This window comes from Dermochelys coriacea, chromosome 1 (genome assembly GCF_009764565.3).
Source record: "Dermochelys coriacea isolate rDerCor1 chromosome 1, rDerCor1.pri.v4, whole genome shotgun sequence".
NCBI lineage: Eukaryota > Metazoa > Chordata > Testudines > Dermochelyidae > Dermochelys > Dermochelys coriacea.
In genome coordinates, this window is record NC_050068.2 from 153,702,688 (window position 1) to 153,724,666 (window position 21,979).

The following is a 21,979-nucleotide window of genomic DNA, read 5'->3' on the forward strand; positions in this document are numbered from 1 at the left end:
ATGTTTGAAGGAGGAACAGAAGATTCCTCCTCTGAATCGGGTGTGCATGACCCATTCACAAGCCAGGAAGGGCAAGGATTGGTTTCATTTCCTTGGAACTCCTTTAGGGGGTGTTGAACTACTTGATGAATCCCTATACTGAACTCTGGGAATGCAGTAGGCTTTTGGTTGGGTTCATTGTTTCATCATGTCTGAATCAGCCTTTGTTTTCCCACCATGGGCGCTTGAGGTTTCCACACCTCTTCTTGGTTTTTTTTGATACCCTGCAACACATGGACATTTTGTGTAGGCAATGGGGATGGAAGGGGCTGTTTGGAGGCCAGTGTAGAATGGTAACAGTTCAGTCCTTGACTCCTCGTCCTGTGGGTGGGGAGCTGTTGTCCTTTAGCAGATGTTGGAATCCATAAGTGTCTGTGATTGAATAGGATCATCTTTATTTGTTGCCCAGGCACTGGAAGATCTTCAGCTGCCATAATGAGGTAAATTGTCCAAGGTTCTGGCTGGGTTGTAATGTCCTCTGTGCTTAGGTCTAAGCACAGGTCCAGGGTATGACCAGCTGTGTGGTGAAATTCCTCAGGGGTGGGGGGTGTGTTGGGTGGTCCTTTTTTTTTTTTAATGGATTTCATAGCATATTGTCTGAGCTGGCACTTCCAAGGCCATGAATAAGAACTCAGCAACTTGGTATTTTAAAATCTTTGCCACTCAAGAGTCTTCCTGGAAGTAGATCTCTGCAGCCCCATCAATGTGAAATGTCCCCACTTCTGCTCTTGAGGGAATAGTTTAATCTCCATGGGTGGGGGCACTCTCTTTATCCCTAGGCCACTCAGTTGTACACTTGCTTCCACACCATTGATCTTCAGGGCTTTGAACAAATGGAAATAAGCAAGTAGTAGCTATCCTAATAGCATCTTCCTAGCTAAGGCAAGAATGATTCCTGGACCTGCTTCACATCTGAGTGTCTTTGTCTTTCCCTTGTAGCAAATCTCTGGAGATAGCAGGACACTTAATACCATAACCCATCTCATTTCTATACCATAAGGCATAGTTCCTTAACTGGTTCTCTGGCATAGAGTTGGACTGCTGTCCTGAGGTTCAGTCCCTACTCCCTGAGCAGCAAGGAGAGAACCCATCTAAAAAAGTTGAGGATGCTTTCAAGTCTGGTGTATCCATCAATCTGTATTCCTTTCTGAATCTCACCTCACAGATGTACTTGATAACCCTAGTGCTCTTTAAATCCAGCAGGTAATCACCTAAGGTAGTACAGTTTACTTGGCTGCTATTATATAGCCTCTTATCCACCAGTCAAAGGACTGTTTTTACTCACTCTACCATATCCAGGTTCCTTAGCATGTTGTATAATCTGATTCCTCACTTAAGGAACTCTCTCTGTTTGAACCTGTTAGGTAGCTGTTTACTCCTCCACCTGTTCCTGGAGACATTGATTCTTAATCACCATAACTTTGGCCAGAAGGGTAGGGAATCTGGGGGCACTCATGGCTGACCTTTTCTATACTGCCTTTTTACCATAAGGTGACCCTATACTCCATCCGTGTTTCCTGCTTGAGTGCTTTTCAGAATTCCTTATCAATCATGATGGACCACCCATAGGGACAAAACATCTCAAACTTCAGTTACTGTACAGATAAATTCTACTCTATGGTGAAGTAGGGTAGCAACAGGTGAACACTGCTTTCTGGATACTGCTTTGAACACTGCTTTCTGGGGTTTTTATGACTTTGGTGGTTCTCAGCACATGTGATGGCCTGCCAGTATGTCAATGATCAGGAGACCTGCTATGTAGCCAGTCTACAAGAGCTTTGAGACAACTAATAAACTTTTGCAATATCTGATTAGTGACTGCCTTTCTAGCATCTTTATAATGAACTAATCATGACTTGCAGGTTTCTCAGTTTACCATACTGGTCTTTTGTGCAAGATGAAACTCTGAATTAAGGACCACTGCGGTACTTTAAAGATAGATTTCAAGGGAAGGGGGCAGAGAAGGAACTAGTGATGGTCTTCTGCTACTCTACTGCTGGGGGGGGTGGGACAATTTAAATGCCTGAAAGATTTTACTGGAGGATGCCTTGGTCTATAGAAGTAGTGCAAGAGCTCCTTGTTCCTTTAGTTGTAGGAATGAGGTTGGGGGTTTGTCACTTTTTTAAGCTGGCTTTCAAAGGATTTTTAGATGGGGTGTCACATCAGACCACTAGTTCTATGGTTATGCATAAGTCTCATTTGCTTGGAAGCCTGACTTCTAATATGAGATTTCTACTTGGTCTTAAACTTTTATGCTGCTTATACACAGGCAAAGAGGAACAAAGTAAATCATTGAACATGTCAAGTTTAAAACATTGCTAAGTTTGTGGGGTTTTTTGTGTACATGTACTGAGCAGATTAATCTTATGGATACATGAGTCACTTGGGCTGAGTTGTATTTTCAGTGAGAAGGTTCTGAAGTCAATCCTCAACTTTTTTCTTCTTACAGTTCAGTGACCTTGACATGGGAGAAATTATCATGGGCAACATTGAGCTCACTCGCTACACCCGTCCTACTCCAGTTCAGAAACATGCTATACCTATCATCAAGGACAAGAGAGATTTGATGGCCTGTGCCCAGACAGGTAGGTTTCTGACCTTGCACCTATAACAGTATCGAGTTTCCAGTTGAGTTTGAAATGGGTGGGAATTGGATCAAATTGCCAAACTGCAGATAAAAATTACTAAAGAAAGGAAGCAACTGCTTGCTCATGACAGGCAAACTTAATGCTCCTGAGTTTCCCTCATACTAGGAACTGTAGCCTGCTATCTTTGAGCAAGAACACACTAGCACAAAATCTGGATTGACCAGTAATAGAGGTGAGGGTGACTTATTTGTCATGTCCTCTTCTAAGGGTGCCAGGTGCCTCTTAATACTCAGAATACAGCGTTAAGGCTTAGTACATAATTTAATGGCAGATGGTGGCTTCTGTCTATTGAGACGACTGCCATGTTTTTATAGTGTTTCTTTGGCCCAAGTGGGAACAGTATTAACTCAGAATGTAGTGAAAGATAGTTTTACTCCCCCTATCAGCCTTGACTCAGCCTTGAGTACCTGGTGGTTCTTATGCCTGGTCTACACTGGGCAGGGGTGGTGGCAGGCTAGCTAAGTTGGTCTAAGTTAGGAAACTTCAGCTATGAAAACAGCATAGCTGAGGTAGATATATTTTGATCTACTTACCGCAGTGTTTTCACTGCAGTAGGTCAACTGCTGCTGCTCCCCTGTCAACTCTGCCTATACTTCTCGCTCCGGTGGAGTACTGGCATCAATGGGAGAGCACTAGACACAGTAAATCAACCCCCCATGGGATTGATCACTCGAAGTAAGTGTAGGCATGACCTTAGAGTGGTTGCTAATGTCCATTCTGGGGCAGGGGGGGTGCTTACCACATGCACTCATGCCAGAAGCTTTTTCCTGTCAGTGGTATCCATAGGGAACCAGCTCTGGTACAGTCTGGATTGGCACATGTATGCATTGGTATAAGGAGCATTGTCAGCTCCCCCACCCTCAGTTCCTTTTTACTGCCAGTGACACTGCTGGAATGTCTCCTTGCCTCTGCAAGTTTACTCTTCTCAACTGTGGCTAGCTGTGAACTTTCTGTATATAGTTATTTTATAGTTCCCTTTGTGTAGTTTTAGTGCACCTGTTAGTCCCAAACAGGACTTAGCCTAGGGACAGGGCAGGCCCTGGTCCCCAGGCTTCAAATCTTTTGCCTGTTGTAAGATACCCATGCCAGTGAGTGATTCCCATAGAACAGGGATCAGCAACCTCTGGCACACAGTCTGCCAAGGTAAGCCCCTGGCAGGTTTGTTTACCTGCCATGTTTGCAGGTTCAGTAGAAACCCCTTGCCACTAGATAAATAGAGATGAAGAAACGTAAGCTTTTGTTTCCTTCCGTCTTTGTGCTCTCAATAGAACTAGTTCCTTTTGTAGTGTCCGCGATGGAACTCTAGGAGAATGTAGCACTTCTGAATTGATGAAGAGGCCAAGACATTCAAAGTGCTCAATTTCACTTCAAATGCTGGGTTACTCTTATGACTGGTCCTATTTTCTTCCCACTGGCCACAGTTTGCTGCTGCAGGAAGGGGCACAGGCTGAGGGATGTGCTGGCCACCGCTTCCCACAGCAGTGGCCAACACATTGGACTGGGACAGCAAACAGTGGTCAGGTGGGAACCTGCAGATGCTGCAGGTAAACCGGCCTGACCTGCCAGGGGCTTACACTGGTGGGCCACTTGCCAAAGGTTGCTGATCCCTGCCATAGGACCTGTTTGAAGTACTTGGGGGAAACTCTTATTAGCTGCAAGTGTCACATTTGCAAGAGCTTCAGAACACAAAGGAGTGGTATATTCATCTCTGGGTGCTCCTTATGGAGTCTGCCCTTACTCCAGCCTCAGAGCCAACCAGATTGGATTCTGCTCCTAGCACCACAGCCTGGTTGCGGAGCATGCTGCTGGCACTGGTCTTAGACAAGCACCAATCCCCCATCCCCTGCTACTGGCTAAAAAGCAGAGGTTGGGAGGGGATGTTCTCCTACATCCCATAAAGGGAAGGAGAGGGCTGGAGAAGAGCGAAGACCTGTGAGGGCTGAGCAGTTGAACCCCAGTGCCAGGAGCACCTGAGCCACTCCCAGCACATGGCACCAATCCAGAGGATTGAGACACCAGTCCGTAGATCCCCATTGCTGGACCACTGGTACAGTTCACCACAAGCATGTCAGCAATCTCAGACATGTCAGTCTACTCACATTCCCGCTCAACAGAACGGCATCATTTGCTAAGCACAAGGCATCAATGGCCAGGGTCACAGCACTGGGAGCAATTACCCTTGTACAGATCCTCTGCAGAGGTTCAGGGCCAGAATGGACTATCTGGATAGACAGGCAGCCTTGGCACCATCTTGGTCCCCCAGATGTGTATCCCCTCTCCTCAGGTTCCAACAGCAAGGAGGAGATCCTGCCTGTGGCCTAGGACCACCCATCAATGGCATCAGCATTCCCACCAGCATGGCCCCAGGGCCAGTAGCCTGTCCCTGCCAACTCTGGAACCCCTAGGGATTTACTCCACCATCGCAGGATCATAGGTATCCAACAAATTCAGGAATAGCCTCTTGCCCACCCCCTGACTTGGATGTAGAGTCAGAGCAGGCTTCCTGGGTTTAGCCAGCCTCTGCTGAGGATCCCATGGCAGAGTTGGCAGACACATCTGTCTCCTCATCCTCACCTGATGAGGTGATAGCAAAGCACTTTCACCCTGTTCCCCCAGGACAATGCCAAGGCTCACCAGGAGCTACTGAAGATGGTCACCTCAAACATGGGGCTGGAAGTCAAGGAGTTCTCGTTTGAGTGCCATGGTGGCATTGTTGGTGCACAAAGGAGTAATGAAAATCACTAAGGCCCTGTGGCAGACATCTTCCTTGCTGCCCCCATTTCCAAATAGGCAGAGTTAACAGGGATGTGGTATCTTTATACCCACCCACCCCAAGCTCACTGATTGTGTCAGCAACTAATGATCCTGGTTGGCCCTGTCTGTTTGTGCTCAACACCTAAGGAGGCAGCAAAGCAGCTCAGTCTTTGGTAGAAGAACTTATTTTACATCTCCAGCTGAGTGGCCAACCACCAGGCCTTGTTTAGCTGCTATGATTTTAATAATTGGCAGTCCATGGCCAAGTTCTGACTCCCTGCCACAGGAACTGAGGAAGGGTTTCCTGGCTATCATGAGGGCAGGGTGGTGGCCAGGGCAGCCCTACAAGTGGCCTCAAATGCAAACCAGGGATTTTGGTGCAGAGGTTCAGCCCAAACCATGGCCTCAGCTATTTCAATGAGGCAGGTGTCCTAGTTGCTGTTATCAGGCCTTTCAACACAGGTTCAACAGTCAATCCAGGACTTTCTGGTCAATGGTCTGATGTTTTCAGAGCAGGCAAACAGTAAATTGCATAGCCTGAAAGACTTGAGGGCTACCTTGCACACTGGGCTTGTACATGCCAGTAAGGAAGTGGTTTAAGCCACAACAGACCCATAGGTTTGAGAGCCAACCTCGGTCAGAGCCCCCACAAGTTCACCAGCCATCATCCTCTGCTCACTTGAGCTCCACCCATAACCAAGTGGATGGTAAGTCAGCATTTTGTGGGTGTAGTCAAGGGTGACTTTCCAGCCTGTGTCCTGGATCCTGCTCGCCTGTTTTCCAACTCTCATGGAACTGGCCATGGCCTCTGCCCAACCATCCAGACCTACTGTCACAGGATCATTGTTTGGAGTGCAGGAGCCAACCATATCTCTCCACCTCACAGCTTGGATGCTGCATTGCTGAATCCAGAGGAACAAGCTTGCTCTAGTCAGGTACAGGAGGTTCTCTTGGAAAGCAGAATGCCTTCCACCAAAGCAACTTACCTGGCAAAGTGGAAGCATTTCTTTTGCTGGGCATCAGAGCACAACATTTCCCTGACCCGGTTATGATTACTTGCTTCACTTAAAGCACAAGGGCCTTGCTTTTTCTTCAGTCAAAGGGCACTTAGTAGCCATATCGGCTCTCCAATCTCATGTCCAAGGTAAATTTGTATTCTCACATGAGATGTCAATCAGGTTCCTGAAGGGCCTTGAATAGCTTTCTGCCAATGGGACCTCAGCTAGTCCTCTACAGGCTCATGGGGGGGCTCAAAGGGAGGGCATGGCTTCTTGCTCCCTTTCCCATCTGTCATAGAAGGCTTGCGTTCCTTGTAGCAATTGCCTCAGCAAGGCATGTATCGGAAACTAAAGCACTCTCTTCAGAGCCACTGTATATGGTATTCTACAAAGACAAGGTCCAGCTGCAGCCCCATCCAGCTTTCCTACCTACAGTGGTGGTGCATTTCCATGTCAACCAGGATATCTTCCTCCTGGTGTTTGAGTGAGGCTATGCACAGAACCAATAGGGAGAGGCAGTTTCAGACTCTGAATGTCTGGCATGCCCTGGCGTTCTACCTGGAGCACACCAAGCCTTTCCACAGACCAGCTCAACTCTATCATGACAGCTGGCAGGATGAAGGGCCTCCAGGTGTCCTCTTAGAAGATTTCAAATTGGATCACCATCTGCATCCATACTTGTTACAAGTTAGTGGAGGCTGTGCCTCTGATAGCAAAGGCTCACTTGACTAGGGTTCAGGTGTCTTGCACCAGGAAGGCAGCAGATGTCCCTATCCAGGAGGACATCTGTAGGGCTGCCACGCGGTCTTCATTGCACATGTTCACAATGCATTAGGCCAGGGATGACACTGGCTTTGGCAGAGCATTGTTGCAATCAACATGTCCATGAACTCCTAACTGCTTCCAGTGGTACTGCTTGGGAGTCCCTTACAATGGAATGGACCTCAAAGAAAAGACTTGACTTTTTGTAACTGGCGCTCTTCAGGAGTGGGGTCAAGAATAGACCAGACTACTACATCTTGGAGTTTCCAGCAAGAAGGAACTGAGGGTGGAGGGGAACCAGCAGCACTACTTGCACCTGTGCACACATGTGCCACACCAGAGCTGTCCCTTGCAGATACCACTGGCAGGGGGACTTCCAGTGCACATGGTGAGCGAACACACAGACAATGGAATGGACATGAACAACATCTCAAACACCAGTTATGAAAAGGTAACCATTTTATCTCCTGCTTTGTTAGCAATGTCAGGAGCACAGTCAGTTCAGCTAGGTGTTTAAAATACTGTGAAAGGTGTTGCAGCTGATAACTTGATGGAAGTATTGATTAACCTTTGTATTTCTTAATAGGTTCTGGGAAAACTGCTGCATTTCTTTTACCAATATTGAGTCAGATCTATACAGATGGTCCAGGTGATGCTCTGAGGGCTATGAAGGTAAGTTCTTGTGCAGTCCCAGAAACGTTGAAACAAGCTCAGTCCACCAAAGGATGCTTTCCTTGTCTGCAATTCTTCTGTTTGTTCGTTCTAGAGATGTCCAATTATAGCATTCATACTAACGAGCAGTCTGTTTCAGCAAGGCCTGTGTCCAATTTCTTGCTCCCAATAATTTAAAGGGCAGTTTCAAAGAGCTGCTCATTTGTTGCTTGCCTGCTCACCTATAGGCATTGTGGTCATCATGGCTTTTTTGTATTGGCTCACAAACAAAGCGTATTGTCTAATGAACAAATCTTGTCTTCATTCAGACAAACATTCGTACTATAATCAAGTTTTTATAACAAGAGGAACACCTTAAAACTGCTTGAAGCCAAATTTCTATTTAGTTTAGGCCCATAGAGGACTACAGAGCCATTCTTGAAAGTCTAAGGACTAAACGCTTCTTTAGGACTAGTTGCATAATCTTCAAGAAGAAAGGATCTCTTGCAGTGTGGCTTCCAGAATGAAGGTTGGAAAAAACCATACTGGTAATAAGCATGTCTTGTAGCCTTAGCCATCCACACTGAAATGTGGCTATTTTTAAGTAAAGTTACTCTCTGGTGCAGCAGTAAGACTTTTTTTTATCTTTTCTCCAATAAAAGTCAGAGTACTGAATCCCTTTTTTCAGACTTTAAGTAATGTTCACCAGGAGTTTTTAAAATTTCTGTAGTTCTGCCCCCTAAAGATGTGCTGTTAGCATTGTCACCTGGCATACCTGATAGTGTACCTGGGACACAAGTCTTAAGAACCAGTGCCTAAAGCATGATTGAGACCTTCTCCAGTGGAAGACTTCCTGTACTCCTTTTTAACAACTCAGCAACAGGTCCTTTGAAATATAAATAGCATTAAGAGCCTTGATTGCAGGTAGTGGTCCAGTTTAGAGCAAAGAAAGCTGCTGATGGTCTATTTTGTCTGATCCAAGCTCAGCCAAGAGTGCTGTGCCGGTGGCAAAGTTCCAGAATTATGGGGGAAGCATGTGTGCAGGGTTTGAAATGGCTCTAGTTTCAAGTATTTATTCTAAATGTCTATTCTTCAGGAAAATGGAAGGTATGGACGCCGTAAGCAATACCCAATCTCTCTAGTCCTGGCTCCAACTAGAGAACTGGCAGTGCAGATCTACGAAGAAGCCAGAAAGGTATCTTTGGCAACTTGTCAGTACAATATCTTGAGCTTTTTAAAAAACAGAAAATAACTATTTCTGTTCTTGCAGTTTGCATATCGTTCCAAAGTTCGTCCTTGTGTTGTCTATGGTGGTGCTGACATTGGTCAACAGATACGTGACTTGGAACGTGGATGTCACTTGCTTGTGGCAACTCCAGGACGTCTGGTTGACATGATGGAGAGGGGAAAGATTGGATTGGACTTTTGCAAGTAGGTGAAATGGTCTTGGAATTTGAGTCTTATAAATGTCTATGAATTTCTGACAAGATCCTGGGATTTAGCTGTTTTGTAAACTGAAAAAACATCTACATGTAAATGGTAGCAATCCATACGATTTTTTGATGTTTTGCTAGACATTTAGGAAAGGCTTACTAGTTGAACAGTTAGATTTCACAATACAAATCCTTTATACCTCTTGTATGAATAATGAACACGTCCCAGGGTCAAAAACATGACGATAGTTGCATAACACCATTTCTCTTCCCCTCCATCCCCCAGTATTCCTCTGGTCTTGCACTCAGATAATGCTATTCAGAAGTCTCCTACAAATTTGCTTCTTGTACTAATCTCTCATGCTGTGGATGAGACTCTCTCTAAGCCAGTATTTCTCAAACATGGCCACCAGGGCCTTCTCTTGGGCCCACTGCCTCCTTGGTGGTGATTGGGGGGGTGGTCCCCTCAGCCTGCCAGAAAGAGTTGGGTCCTGCCCCCCTCTGGAGCCAGAAATGCTGGAGGGAGCAGGCAACTGGTGCGAGTTCTCCACCTTCCTGGTGGCAGTGGGGCTTGGGCTTGTGGTTCCAGCCACATGGTGGTGAGCAGCGGGCCCCAGGCTCGCCACTTCCTCTCCCCCTCCTTTCTCAAAAAAAAAAGCAACCCCATGCCTGGCTCCTGCTGCTGCCTTCGGCCCTGGACTTCAGCCACAAGGCAACAGGCTCTGGCCCCAGCCATGCAGTGGCCTGTGTGTGCTGGCCCCAGGCTCAACACCACCTGCCTGTAGTCCATGGCCCCCACTGCTGCCTCTATCTCTGGGCTGGGTGTGTAGCAGTGGACTCCATCCCAAGGCTCCAGCCACAGGGCTTTGGCCTCTGGTCCCAGGCTCACCCATTACCTTTGGCCCCTGCTGCATGTTTCAGCTGCATGATAGTGGGCTCCTGGTCACAGGGCTTCAGGTGCTGGCTCCAGGCTCACCCCCTAGCTTCCAAATCACAGCTGGCCCCTGCTGCCTTCTTCCCCATCCACAGCTTAATTTGTCTCCTAGCTTGCCAGTGCTGAGTAAATGTGCTGTGAAAAGTGATATTTGTGTTCGTTAATATTTTTCACAGAAGCAAACATGCTTAGTAGCTAGCAAATGTGCTGCTTTTTTTTAAAAAGGTCAGCAAAAGAAACAAAAGATAAGAACATGCAAAGCACCTTTATTCTTTTCTGTTTAGGTTAGGTAAAGCGTATACAACTACTTTATTTTTATTACTGAGTTAGCAACAAACCCAAACTCTTCATAAATTACAATGGTTTGGGACATTTATACGCATGTTTTTTTCCTAAAGTTAATCATATTTTAGGAAAAATGGTCAGTAAGTCAAGAGTTGGTGGCCACCAAAATTTGTTGAGAAATCCTGCTCTAAGCTGAGGTTCCAGTGGGAATGATCATACTGTGGGCAGAGAATTTTACTGCCAAACATTTGTAGCTGTCAAATTAGCTGTCAAACATTTGTAAAAGCATGCCTTAATACTGTTAAATTGACTAGTTCTGTCACTTAAAGCTACATATAGCTCATAAATACATCCTGACTCACATTGGGTTGTACAAGCTTTCATTGAATAATCCTGGCATACTGCATTAAATAGTTAATGGTGGTTGGAAAAAATAGCCTGGTTTGTGGATTTTTTTTAAAACAAAAAACCCCCCAGTTTTCCTCACTTTAAGCAATTTTGATCCTCTTCATCTACTCCCAGATACCTGGTACTGGATGAAGCTGATCGCATGCTTGATATGGGGTTTGAGCCTCAAATTCGCCGTATTGTTGAACAAGATACTATGCCACCAAAGGGAGTTCGTCATACCATGATGTTCAGTGCTACTTTTCCCAAGGAAATCCAGGTACTGTCTGGTTTGAGGCTTTTTTGACCTACAAGCTTAATGTAGTACTTTCTGAACTCCCTTGTCTTTGAGAGACGAAAAAATTCCCGCCATTTTTTCCATCTCCTAGATGCTTGCCCGTGACTTCCTGGATGAATATATCTTCCTGGCTGTTGGCAGAGTTGGCTCTACATCTGAGAACATCACACAGAAAGTAGTATGGGTGGAAGAGTCAGACAAACGGTCATTTCTGCTTGACCTGCTAAATGCCACAGGTAAAGACTGTTTGGGAGAATTTCAACACAGCTCTAATGGCTCAGGTAATGAGAATCTATGTTAGGTGGAGGAAAAGCTGTTAGTCTTTTCCTCCCTGTTTTTTCATATGTTGTGAATGTTTTTTGCTTTGACTTAAAACAGTATGCATGCAAATAAACTTCTTGGGTAATATAAACATCATGGGAGGGGGAAATGGCCTTGGTACTCATCTCATTGAATGAAGTAATTTAATAAATACACAATTAAACTGCAACAGAAGATACAGAAACTACCTTTTACCAGTTGGGGGTGCTAAATATTTGCAGATGCAGCATTGCTGGTAGCAAATCTGTAGTTTAACTTCTTGCATTAGGCAAAGATTCACTGACTCTGGTGTTCGTGGAGACTAAAAAGGGAGCCGATTCTCTGGAGGACTTTCTCTACCACGAAGGATACGCTTGTACAAGCATCCATGGAGATCGCTCTCAGAGAGACAGAGAGGAAGCTCTGCACCAATTCCGCTCAGGCAGAAGCCCAATTCTGGTTGCCACAGCAGTAAGTCCTTCGTTTTTCTTTCTGAAGATGCATGTTAAATTTCACTTCATTCTTGTGAAGCTTTGCTAAGAGCTGACAGTTGAACTTCTTCACCATTAGGTTGCAGCAAGAGGATTGGACATTTCAAATGTGAAACACGTCATAAACTTTGACTTGCCAAGTGACATTGAAGAATATGTGCATCGCATTGGTCGTACAGGCCGTGTGGGAAACCTTGGTAAGACTCTTAAAAGTGAATTTTCTACTGAAGATGCTCTTCAGGTGTAGTATTCCAGTTGGTTATAAGTAACGCTAGATTAGCTATCAAGTAAACTTGAACTACAAAACAAAACTTACTTGAGCTACTGCTTCAGACAAACCCACATCTAGTCTTTGTAGCAATAATCTTATTTCCAGGTTTATTAAACTGAGCAAAATTCCATGCAAGTCTTTTATTGCTCCAGTCTCTTCTCCCCCCCCCCCCCCCATGTTTAAAGCTGTTCCAAGCTCATACAGCACACCTTAGTAGAATAGGTAGGAAAGCAGTATGGAAAACCAGTAGGTGTCAAGTGATTAAAAAAAAAAAAACCCACAGTTAATAGAATACTATTTAAATTTTTGATTTCTAAGTCTTCAAATATATTGATTTCAATTACAAGTGTACAGTGCTCATTTTATATTACAAATTGTGCTATAAACAAATACTATTTTTCAGTTCACATCATACAAGTACTGTAGTGCAATCTTTATCATGAAAATTGAATTTACAAATGTAGAATTATGTACCAAAAAACCTGTTTTATTTTTGGCTTCAATCTAAAATGTTAGAGCCTGCAAGTCCACTCAGTCCTACTTCAGCCCATTAGTCAGACAGGTTTTACAGTTGCAGCTGCCCGCTTTTTGTTTAGTGTTACCTGAAAGTGAGAACAGGTGTTCACATGGCACTGTTATAACCAGTGTCGCAAGACATTTGTGCCACATGCAGTAGCTTCATATATCCCTTTGTGATTCAATCACCAGTCTAGAGGACATGCATCCATGCTAATGAGGGGTTCTGATCATAGTGATCCAAAGTGGTGCAGACTGATGCATGTTCACTTTCATCATCTGCATCAGATGCCACCAGCAGAAAGTTGGGGGTGGGCGGTGTGTGTGTGGTTTTGTGTGTAGTGGTGGTTCGGGTTCTGTAGTTTCCACATCAGGAGTGTTGCTCTTTTAAGACTTCTGAAAGCATGCTCCACACCTCATCCCTTTTAGACTGTGGAAGGCACTTCAGATTCTTAAACAGTAGGTCAGGTGCTGAACGAACTTTAGAAATCTCACAATGGTACCTTCACTGCAGATTTTGACACAATGCAAAGAGTGTTCTTAATGAACAACACGTGCTGGGTTATTTGTTATAGCAGTCTCAGATATGGTAGAATGCAGGTAAAATGGAGCAGGAGACATACTATTCTCCCCCAAGGAATTCAGTCACAAATATAATGTGGCTTTTTAAAAAAAAAAAAAAAAACGTTCTCTGGAATGGTGGCCAAAGCATGAAGGGGCATGTGAATGTTGAGCATCTCTGGTACTAAATACCTTGCAATGCCAGCTACAAAAGTACCATGCAAATGCCTGTTCTTGCTTTCTGGTGACCATGGTAAATAAGAGGGTGGCATTATCTCTGTAAATGTAAGCAGACTTGTTTGTCTTAGCGATTGACTGAACAAGCAGTAGGACTGAGTGGACTTGCAGGCACTGAAGTTTTACGCTGTTTTTTGTTTGAGTGCTGTTATGGAACCCAAAAAAAATCTACCTTTTGTAAGTTGCACTTTTCACAACAAATTACACTACAGTACTTGTATGAGGTGAAATGAAAAATACTATATTTAAGCAGAAATAATTTTAATAGAAGTTCACACTGTATATGGTTGTGTTGTGATTGAAATCAATATATTTGAAAATATAGAAACATCCAAAATATTTCAGCTGGTATACTATTGCTTAACAGTGCAATTAAAACTGATTAAGTTTTGAGTTAATAGCATGTGTTAACTTATTAAATAACAGCCCTAGAAACCAGTATAGCAGAGCTCCAGTTGGCTCTTCTTAAGAAAGCTGCTAAATTCTTGCATGCAAGTGCACGTGGACCCAACTGCCATTTAGGCATGTTCTGTTAAAACACAAAAATATTTGGAATGCAGTCAGGCTGTTGCAAAGGCTAGTATAACACCATAATCTGGATAAAATTATACTAAAACCTGTAGGCTGGTTACTTAACATCAGGTTAATAAGACTTGCTACAAGAGAAGGCTCACTGACACTTCTGCTTCATTGAGAGAGAACTCTCAATGAATTCCCAGGGAGGGAAATGAACAAACATTTGGATGTTGGCTGATTTACTGTAAATCTCAGAGGAAATTCAGCATCTGCTAGGTATCTTCCTATGCGATACCCCAATTACATAGTATTCTAATGTTTTGTATTGCCTGAGATCCTCTCAAGTAAAGACAAACTAATTTGTATGCACTCCAAGCCTAGTGGTGTCTGTGACAGATACTTATTTTATTGGGCAGCTTCCTGTCCTAAGAACAATTTCAAATATCTTTAAAGTTCAGTACAAGCCTAGCCTGTTCAATATAAAACCCACCAAGTACTTTTTTTGTCCTTCTATTCAAGTACACATTCATCTGAGCTACACAGAAATAGTGTCTTGAAGCATCTTACCAAGTTACCTAATGTTGAGAATCCATTTTATTTTTTTTTAAAGGCCTTGCCACCTCATTCTTCAATGAGAGGAACATAAACATCACCAAGGACTTGCTAGATCTCCTTGTTGAAGCGAAACAGGAAGTACCATCGTGGCTGGAAAACATGGCTTATGAGCAGATTCATAAGGGTGGTAGCAGTCGTGGGCGTTCGAAGAGGTAACTTGAATAGGACTCTGACTACTTGAGGGCATAATCCATTTTATGGCAGTTCCATGGTTGCAGATTCAGGTTCCTATTCCCTAAACCTTTGCTTTAATTAAACTTCAGATAGCTAAAACTGTCCTCCATGTTGATATATTCTAGTACTGCTGTCTGATTGCAGTGTGACTCTTCTAAACTGCTCCAAGTTGGTCTTAACGTTTTGCCTTCGTTTGTATTTCCAACTCTCCTATAAAGGAACTCTGAGAATTTGCTTTTCCATTAGAAACGTTAGTTTTTCCTTCAGTTTCAAAATGAGCCCCCCTCACCATAGGAAGCCGCATCTTGGCATTAAAGTCCCCTCTATGCTAAAATCTCCTATTCTGAAAGTCTCCAAAATCCAGTTAAACTAGATAGGAATAACTCCTCTTTTAAGAGATGAATAATCATTTTTGGGAAGAACAAATAAGACCCAGATTTTTTTAACACATTAGAAACTGTTGGAAAACCAGAAAAGGAGTACTTGTGGCACCTTAGACTAAAATTTATTGGAGCATAAGCTTTCGTGAGCTACAGCTCACTTCATCGGATGCATAAGTGAGCTGTAGCTCACAAAAGCTTATGCTCTAATAAATTTTAGTCTCCAAGGTGCCACAAGTCCTCCTTTTTCTTTTTGCAAATACAGACTAACAGGGCTGCTACTCTGAAACCTGTTGGAAAACAGTGTGCTTTACCACTTGGAATAGATGTGCTGTTTTTTTAAGTATCTTCTGCTATTATGCAGTAAAAAGCAAGGTCTCAGTCATATTGCATCAACTGAGACACTTCTTCCTGCTGTATGGTATTTATTCTGTCCTATTAACCAATAAATTGCTGCCATATGGCCAAGAATATTTCTTGTTGCAGTGATACTGTGGGTTCCAAGCCAGTAAACATAGGGCTGAAGATATGGTAGCCATCTTTTTAGATGGCTATAGATTAAGAGGGAGTGAACTCCTTCATATAGAAAAACAACTCTAGATGGTGCAGCAGAATAAATGAGCAGCATAATTGGGGGGGGTATTAAAAAACAAATGCCTATGAAACATTCATTTTCATATTAATGATATGTAGTTATCAGTTTTTTGAGTGAATTAGTGAGATTTGTCACTAGTTCCTTAAATAGCTAGTACTGCTCTTCAGCTGCTTTCTCTTCACCCCTGTACAACTGGGGGATTGTACTGCATCAGACCTATAAATGAGCTCTGAAACAACTCTCTCAGTAGTATAGGAGTCTACGTTCTTGCCATCTGTTACAGTTTATTCAACTGAAAAGTAAGCTGCATAGACTGACAGTAGCGCCTTTTCCTCTGCTTCTTTCAAATGGAGCATGGACAGTCTCATACTGTCCAAGTAGCAGAGACTTGCAAGCAACAAACAGTGGTGCTGAAACTAAGCAATAAGGGCACTGCTATATTCTGCAAAAATTCATTGTAAACAGCTTTACAAAACTCTACCCTAGATTTCAAAACAGCTACCTTAATAATTGCATTCTGCCAGACCGCAATAAGAACAAGCTGTGAATGTTTCTTTCTGTATAGTCGGTTCAGTGGAGGATTTGGTGCCAGAGACTATCGAACAAGTAGCGGTGGCAGCAGTAGTAGCTTCAGCAGTAGTCGACCAAGCAGCAGCCGCAGCGGTGGTGGTGGCAGTAGCAGCAGCAGCCATGGAGGCAGCAGAGGATTTGGAGGTAATTGTCTCTGTCCTTGTAATCCAATACAAAGGAGGGGGCCGATGATGGCAGCTTCAAAACAAGCTCTGAAACTTTTTTTAGGAAAACAGTCTTGTCTTGAAACATTTTATAAAGTAGCCAACTCTTAAATGTTTGTCTGTGTAAGGGCTGTGAATTTACTACAGCCTGTTACGCTGAACTTTACAACTCAGAGGATGAGTTAGCTGGCACAGTATATCCATTGTGGTACCCAAAATTATTGTAAGCTGGTTACACACTGAAGCTTTCCTAATCTTTTTTTTTTAATTTTTAGCTTTACAATACCATGAATAGTCAGTATGTTCTCATCCACTGCCTCTCTTCTTCCTCCTCCTCCTCCCTCCCTCTTCCCCCCCTCCCCCCATCTTGGTCCACAGAAAGCTGCTGTCCAGGGAAGGAAAAAAGGGGTAGACTGTAAGGATATAAAGGTTTTAGTAAGTTGATGTGGCTTTGTTCTTTCCTAATAGGTGGTGGCTATGGAGGCGGCTTCTACAACAGTGATGGATATGGAGGCAACTATAACTCCCAGGGGGTTGACTGGTGGGGCAACTGAGTCTGCTTGCAGCAGACATCCCACCAAACAAGCTAATATGGAAACCACATGTAACTTAGCCAGACTATACCTTGTGTAGCTTCAAGAACTCGCAGTACATTACCAGCTGTGATTCTCCACTGAAATTTTTTTTAAGGGAGCTCAAGGTCACAGAAGGAACAAAAGGAACAAGCAGCCCTATTTTGAAGGTGAAGATTCCATTGCTGTAGTCAGGATTAACTCCCCTCCCAGCCAACCCCAACCCCAAACTGCATTTCTAATTTTGTGACTGAGGATCATTTGTTTGTTAATGTACTGTGCCTTTAACTTTAGACAACTTTTATTTTGATGTCCTGTTGGCTCAGTAATGCTCAAGATATCAATTGTTGACAAAACCAAAAATTACTGAACTTGAGCTAAAATCAAACCTTGGCACACAGGTGTGATACAACTTAAACAGGAATCATCGATTCATCCATAATATTACAAAAACTTATGCGGTAGCCTGCATTAGGGCTTTTGATACTTGCAGATTTGAAAAAAAACAAACAAACATCTTGAAGCATATCAATGGAATTAGTTTCTAATGTGGCAAAACTGTACTAAGTTAAAGTTCTGATTTGCTCACTCTATCCTGGATAGGTACTTAGAACCTGATAGTCTTTAAGCCATTCCAGTCATGATGAGATGATGTATGGATACCTGCATACATTAAAAGCACTGTTTTTGAAGTTAATGCAAGTAAATACAGCAATTCCTTTTTCAATATTTAGGCAGATCATTAATGTGAGCTAGCCAAATGTGGGCAGAATATTACAGGGAACGTTTAAAGGTCTGATAACTTGAAATAGTTTTTAGGAGAATTCATCTATTTAGACTTTTTAAAAATGCCTGCCATATGAAATTGAAATGGTAGAATGGCTGACCACAACAGTGACTGGTCCTCCTTAAGGGCCTGACTGATTTTGGTCTAATAACGCATGCTAGTGTTGATGTTTTTTGGTCAAGAGGGTATGAACAGGAAGAATTATGCAGCAGGCTTTATTTTAATGCAGATTCACATTACTCTGTTCAAGCTGCGTTGAGATGTTAAACTGGCTTACTGTAGACTTTGTAAAATGGCTCCAGAAGAGTAACAAACAAATCTTGAGATCACAGAGGTTGGAAATGTACATAACTGCACAAGGTTTCAATTCTGCTATTAAAGTGCAGTTTTAGTCAGTTTTAGTTGCATAGGTTTCCATTGTATTTATAGTCTGTTTATGCTAAATCTGGCCAAAGATAAGTATTGTCCACCAGTAAAATGCCTCTGCCACTTGGAATTTCTGTGCTAACTTTTGTGGCCAGAGCCATTATCAACTCTTAATCTACAGTGGCATAGGAAAATGGCAAAAATCTCCTAAAGTGCAATAGATTTTTTCAAGTGTATTGTGCCTTGTTCTAAAACTTTTATTAAGTAGGTGCACTTGACAGTATTGAGGTCATTTGTTATGGTGCTATTTCAATTAGTCTAGGTTTAGGCCCTTGTACATTTTGCCCATAACTTTTTACAAAATACTTCTTTTATTGCACATTCAGAGAATTTTATATATGTCTTGTGTGCGTGTCCTTAACTTCCAATCTTATTTTGTCTTGGAGATTGAACGCAGCTTGTCTAAGGAGAAGGAACTAGATTCTAAAATTTATTTGGGACCATGGGAATGATAGCTGGGAAGAAAACTATTTGCACACGAGATTTCTAGATACTTTTTGCTGCTAGTTTTGTGTAATATTTATTGAACATTTTTGACAAATATTTATTTTTGTAAGCCTAAAAGTGATTCTTTGAAAGTTTAAAGAAACTTGACCAAAAGACAGTACAAAAACACTGGCACTTGAATGTTGAATGTCACCGTATGCGTGAAATTATATATTTCGGGGTAGTGTGAGCTTTTAATGTTTAAGTCATATTAAACTCTTAAGTCAAATTAAGCAGACCCGGCATTGGCAGTGTAGCCATAACTTTCTGATAGCAAAACAAAAATTGGCAACTTAAAATTAAACATGCCAAGGTTTTGATACACTTGTCTTAAGATATTAATGAAACACTTCTAAACACTGATGTGAAGTGTCCAGATTCTCAGATGTTTGTTTGCGTGAGTTTTGTTTAGTTGTGTGTGGTTTTTTGTTTTTGTTTGTTTTTCAGTGAATGTCTGGCACATTGCAATCCTCAAACATGTGGTTATCTTTGTTGTATTGGCATAATCAGTGACTTGTGCATTTTAGCAAGTTTTATCAGCCAACTATATTTTCAGTTCAGAAATAAGGATTAAAAATTGTATGCAAAGAATGGGTTTAAACTTGCTGAATGTAAAAATTCAACTTTCAAGTCACTGTAGGTTTAGTAATTGCTTATTGTATTAGTTTAGATGCTAGCACTGCATGTGCTGTGCATTAATCTTGATTTTATTAAAATAAAAAGTTGAACTGCACAGTCCACTCACTTTTAAGCATCACTATTTCATGTTGTATCGGTAAACTGAACTATTTGGTGCAATCTCTGATCTTGTAACTTTGTAGCACATTAGAGCTGGCTGATATAATGGAACACAGTCTGGCACCTGACATCTTTATGCAAGTATATAATATAGTGGCAGAGTTGTCCTGTATAGCTAGCTATCAGCTGAGAGGGGTAAGTGTGGCCTCAGTTGTTTGTATATGGGAGAGCAGTAGTCTGCAGTAATTAGACAGGGGAGGTGAGTGTGTTTGTGGGTTTTTTGTTTGTTGTGTCTCCCTCCCCCCCCCAATCCCTTACTCCAGCCCCTGAATGTCAGGTAAAGGTGCTCTAAAAGTTTCTGGTTTGGCCAGGGATCACAATTTGCTGAATCTGGGGCAGATTGCCACAAGCTTTTTTTTTTTTTTTTTGAGGACCACATCACAAATGGGGGTTTAGGGTATGCAGTGGGTAGGAGAGGGTGGAACAGCAGCACTTAGATTCTGGGCAGAGCTGCTGGCCCCTGACTGTCAGTAATAGCTGTTCAACTTTTAGAGTAGCCTAGAATTGGGAGGGTGCAAAATGTGTTACACATTAGGCTTCACCTCACTGGGGCTGCAGATTCCAGGCAGTCCTGGAGACACTGATCATAGCAAAAAAATTAGGTGGTTCTTGTGGGATTAAAAAGTCCAGGACCTGTGTGTGCTTCTCTAGGAAACACTACATTGTCTTGGACATGTTACAGCTGCATATTGACTCACAAATTTACTGTAGTAAATGTCACACCACACATGAAACAGCTTAAAGTCAGGTTAGCCTGAATTTTCATTTTCAGAATGATTACATTTTTCATAAATCAGGATCTGCCTATTGTGAAAGACCTATTACACAGGCAAAACTGGCTGTTCAAGATCTCACCCCTTTTTTTTTTTTTTTTTTTTCTTCAACTGAAGTACACAGCCACCATTGCTGAGTGGCAATTAAAATCATGCCTCCACCATGCTTGGTGGAATCTACCATACTGAAACTGTAAAGGGTCTCAACCACACATTCAGGGATAATGTGCATTGGCTAATGGAAAGAGCTTCTACTGTAGAAAGATTGCAAGAATTAAATATTGTACTTTCCAATATCTTAATGTACTGATCTTGGAAATGGGGTAAAATTCTAGTGGTGGTATAGCCCTCCTTAATGCCTTAGCTTTTGTTCAGCTAGAGCTATTACCTTTAGCAAGGGTTTGTTAAAATGAACATGGCCCTCTAACTAAATTTCCATCTGTGCAATGGAACAGGCCAGGCTCAGTTTTATGAACTCTTTTTTAGTGGTTCCAAAAACTTAGCACTCTTTAACCACTTCCAATTGTGTGTAATCAGTTTTATGTTTTAAAGTTTAGAAATAGCAAAGGAATGCTGAATAGACTCCTTTTACCACAAGGCATATGCAACTGACAAAAAGGCTGGCTATATGTGCACTAAAGCTGTAGAAATGAAATGGGGCCCTTGAGCTAAAGGGACAGATGTCTTCAGGATTGGTACAAATTCTACATACTGTTCTAAAATGTGATTTGGCAGATGTGGGGATATTTGGCCTTGCCAGAAACTCTGACTAGAGGACAGGATGGATCACATGATAAACCATCCTGTTCTTTCTTTGCCTCTGAGAAACATGGGGCTGGATGAGACTGTTAGTCTGATCCAGTATGGACTTCTAATGTTCTCCAATCTGCTGAGGTGAAGCTCGAGCAATTGAAGGACAAGGCTGCTTTGTGAGCATTTATGGGGAACTCGTATGCATTAAGGGTGGTGGGGGCAGAGCCTCCCCCTACATTCTCTTGAGTCTTAATTTAAAACAGACCAAATAGAAAAAATGTAAGGAGCCTCAAACTACCAAACTACAGTGCAAGGTCAATACATTCATCTCTTAATGATAGGCATTCAGCTACTGCCTAATGATTCAACTGGTCTTTCACTTCAGAGAAATTGGTTACTGGGGAATGATTGTACTATAGAGATACAGGAACTATGATAGTATCTCAGGAAGGGGAGTCTCTGCCTCAGTGGATTGTGGTAACAGCTTTCTTAGCCCTGCTACCAAAAGTCAAGGTGGCTTTTGCCTGACTTGAAGGGGAATGGAATCAGAGCTGCTAATTAGCCCATCCAAGGTTTGTAGTCAGAATGCCTTCATGAACTTTAATGGGCAGAGTTAGTAAAACAGGATTAATTTCTACTCTAGAGGCAAATGTCTCAAGGGAATAGTAGTGTGATGCAGAAATCGTCAAAAGACATCTCATAAATACAGTTGAAGAATTAAGCACAACTAAAAAAGTCATGACAATAGTATCTGAGTTAATTCATGGCAAAAATGAAGTCTGGAGCAGTTGCAGTATCTTTCAAA

The 21,979-nt window shown here is 42.6% G+C and overlaps 1 protein-coding gene across 4 annotated transcripts in view; it reads left to right on the forward strand.

Moving 5' to 3' along the window:
* The window catches only part of DDX3X (DEAD-box helicase 3 X-linked), a 36,433-nt gene extending 16,850 nt beyond the window's left edge, over positions 1-19,583 (forward strand). For 2 of the 4 annotated variants that reach the window (XM_038387487.2, XM_038387483.2), the window contains 11 exons: positions 2,489-2,624; positions 7,788-7,873; positions 8,949-9,047; positions 9,123-9,283; positions 11,027-11,171; positions 11,281-11,470; positions 11,779-11,960; positions 12,060-12,177; positions 14,692-14,848; positions 16,411-16,559; positions 17,048-19,583. In XM_038387487.2, coding sequence (XP_038243415.1) covers positions 2,489-2,624; positions 7,788-7,873; positions 8,949-9,047; positions 9,123-9,283; positions 11,027-11,171; positions 11,281-11,470; positions 11,779-11,960; positions 12,060-12,177; positions 14,692-14,848; positions 16,411-16,559; positions 17,048-17,133 — 1,509 coding nt within the window. In that variant the 3' untranslated portion in view covers positions 17,134-19,583. The remainder of the gene's footprint in view (positions 1-2,488; positions 2,625-7,787; positions 7,874-8,948; positions 9,048-9,122; positions 9,284-11,026; positions 11,172-11,280; positions 11,471-11,778; positions 11,961-12,059; positions 12,178-14,691; positions 14,849-16,410; positions 16,560-17,047) is intronic. The other 2 variants (XM_038387489.2, XM_038387485.2) reach the window with 1 other exon arrangement.
* The last annotated feature ends 2,396 nt before the right edge of the window (positions 19,584-21,979 follow it).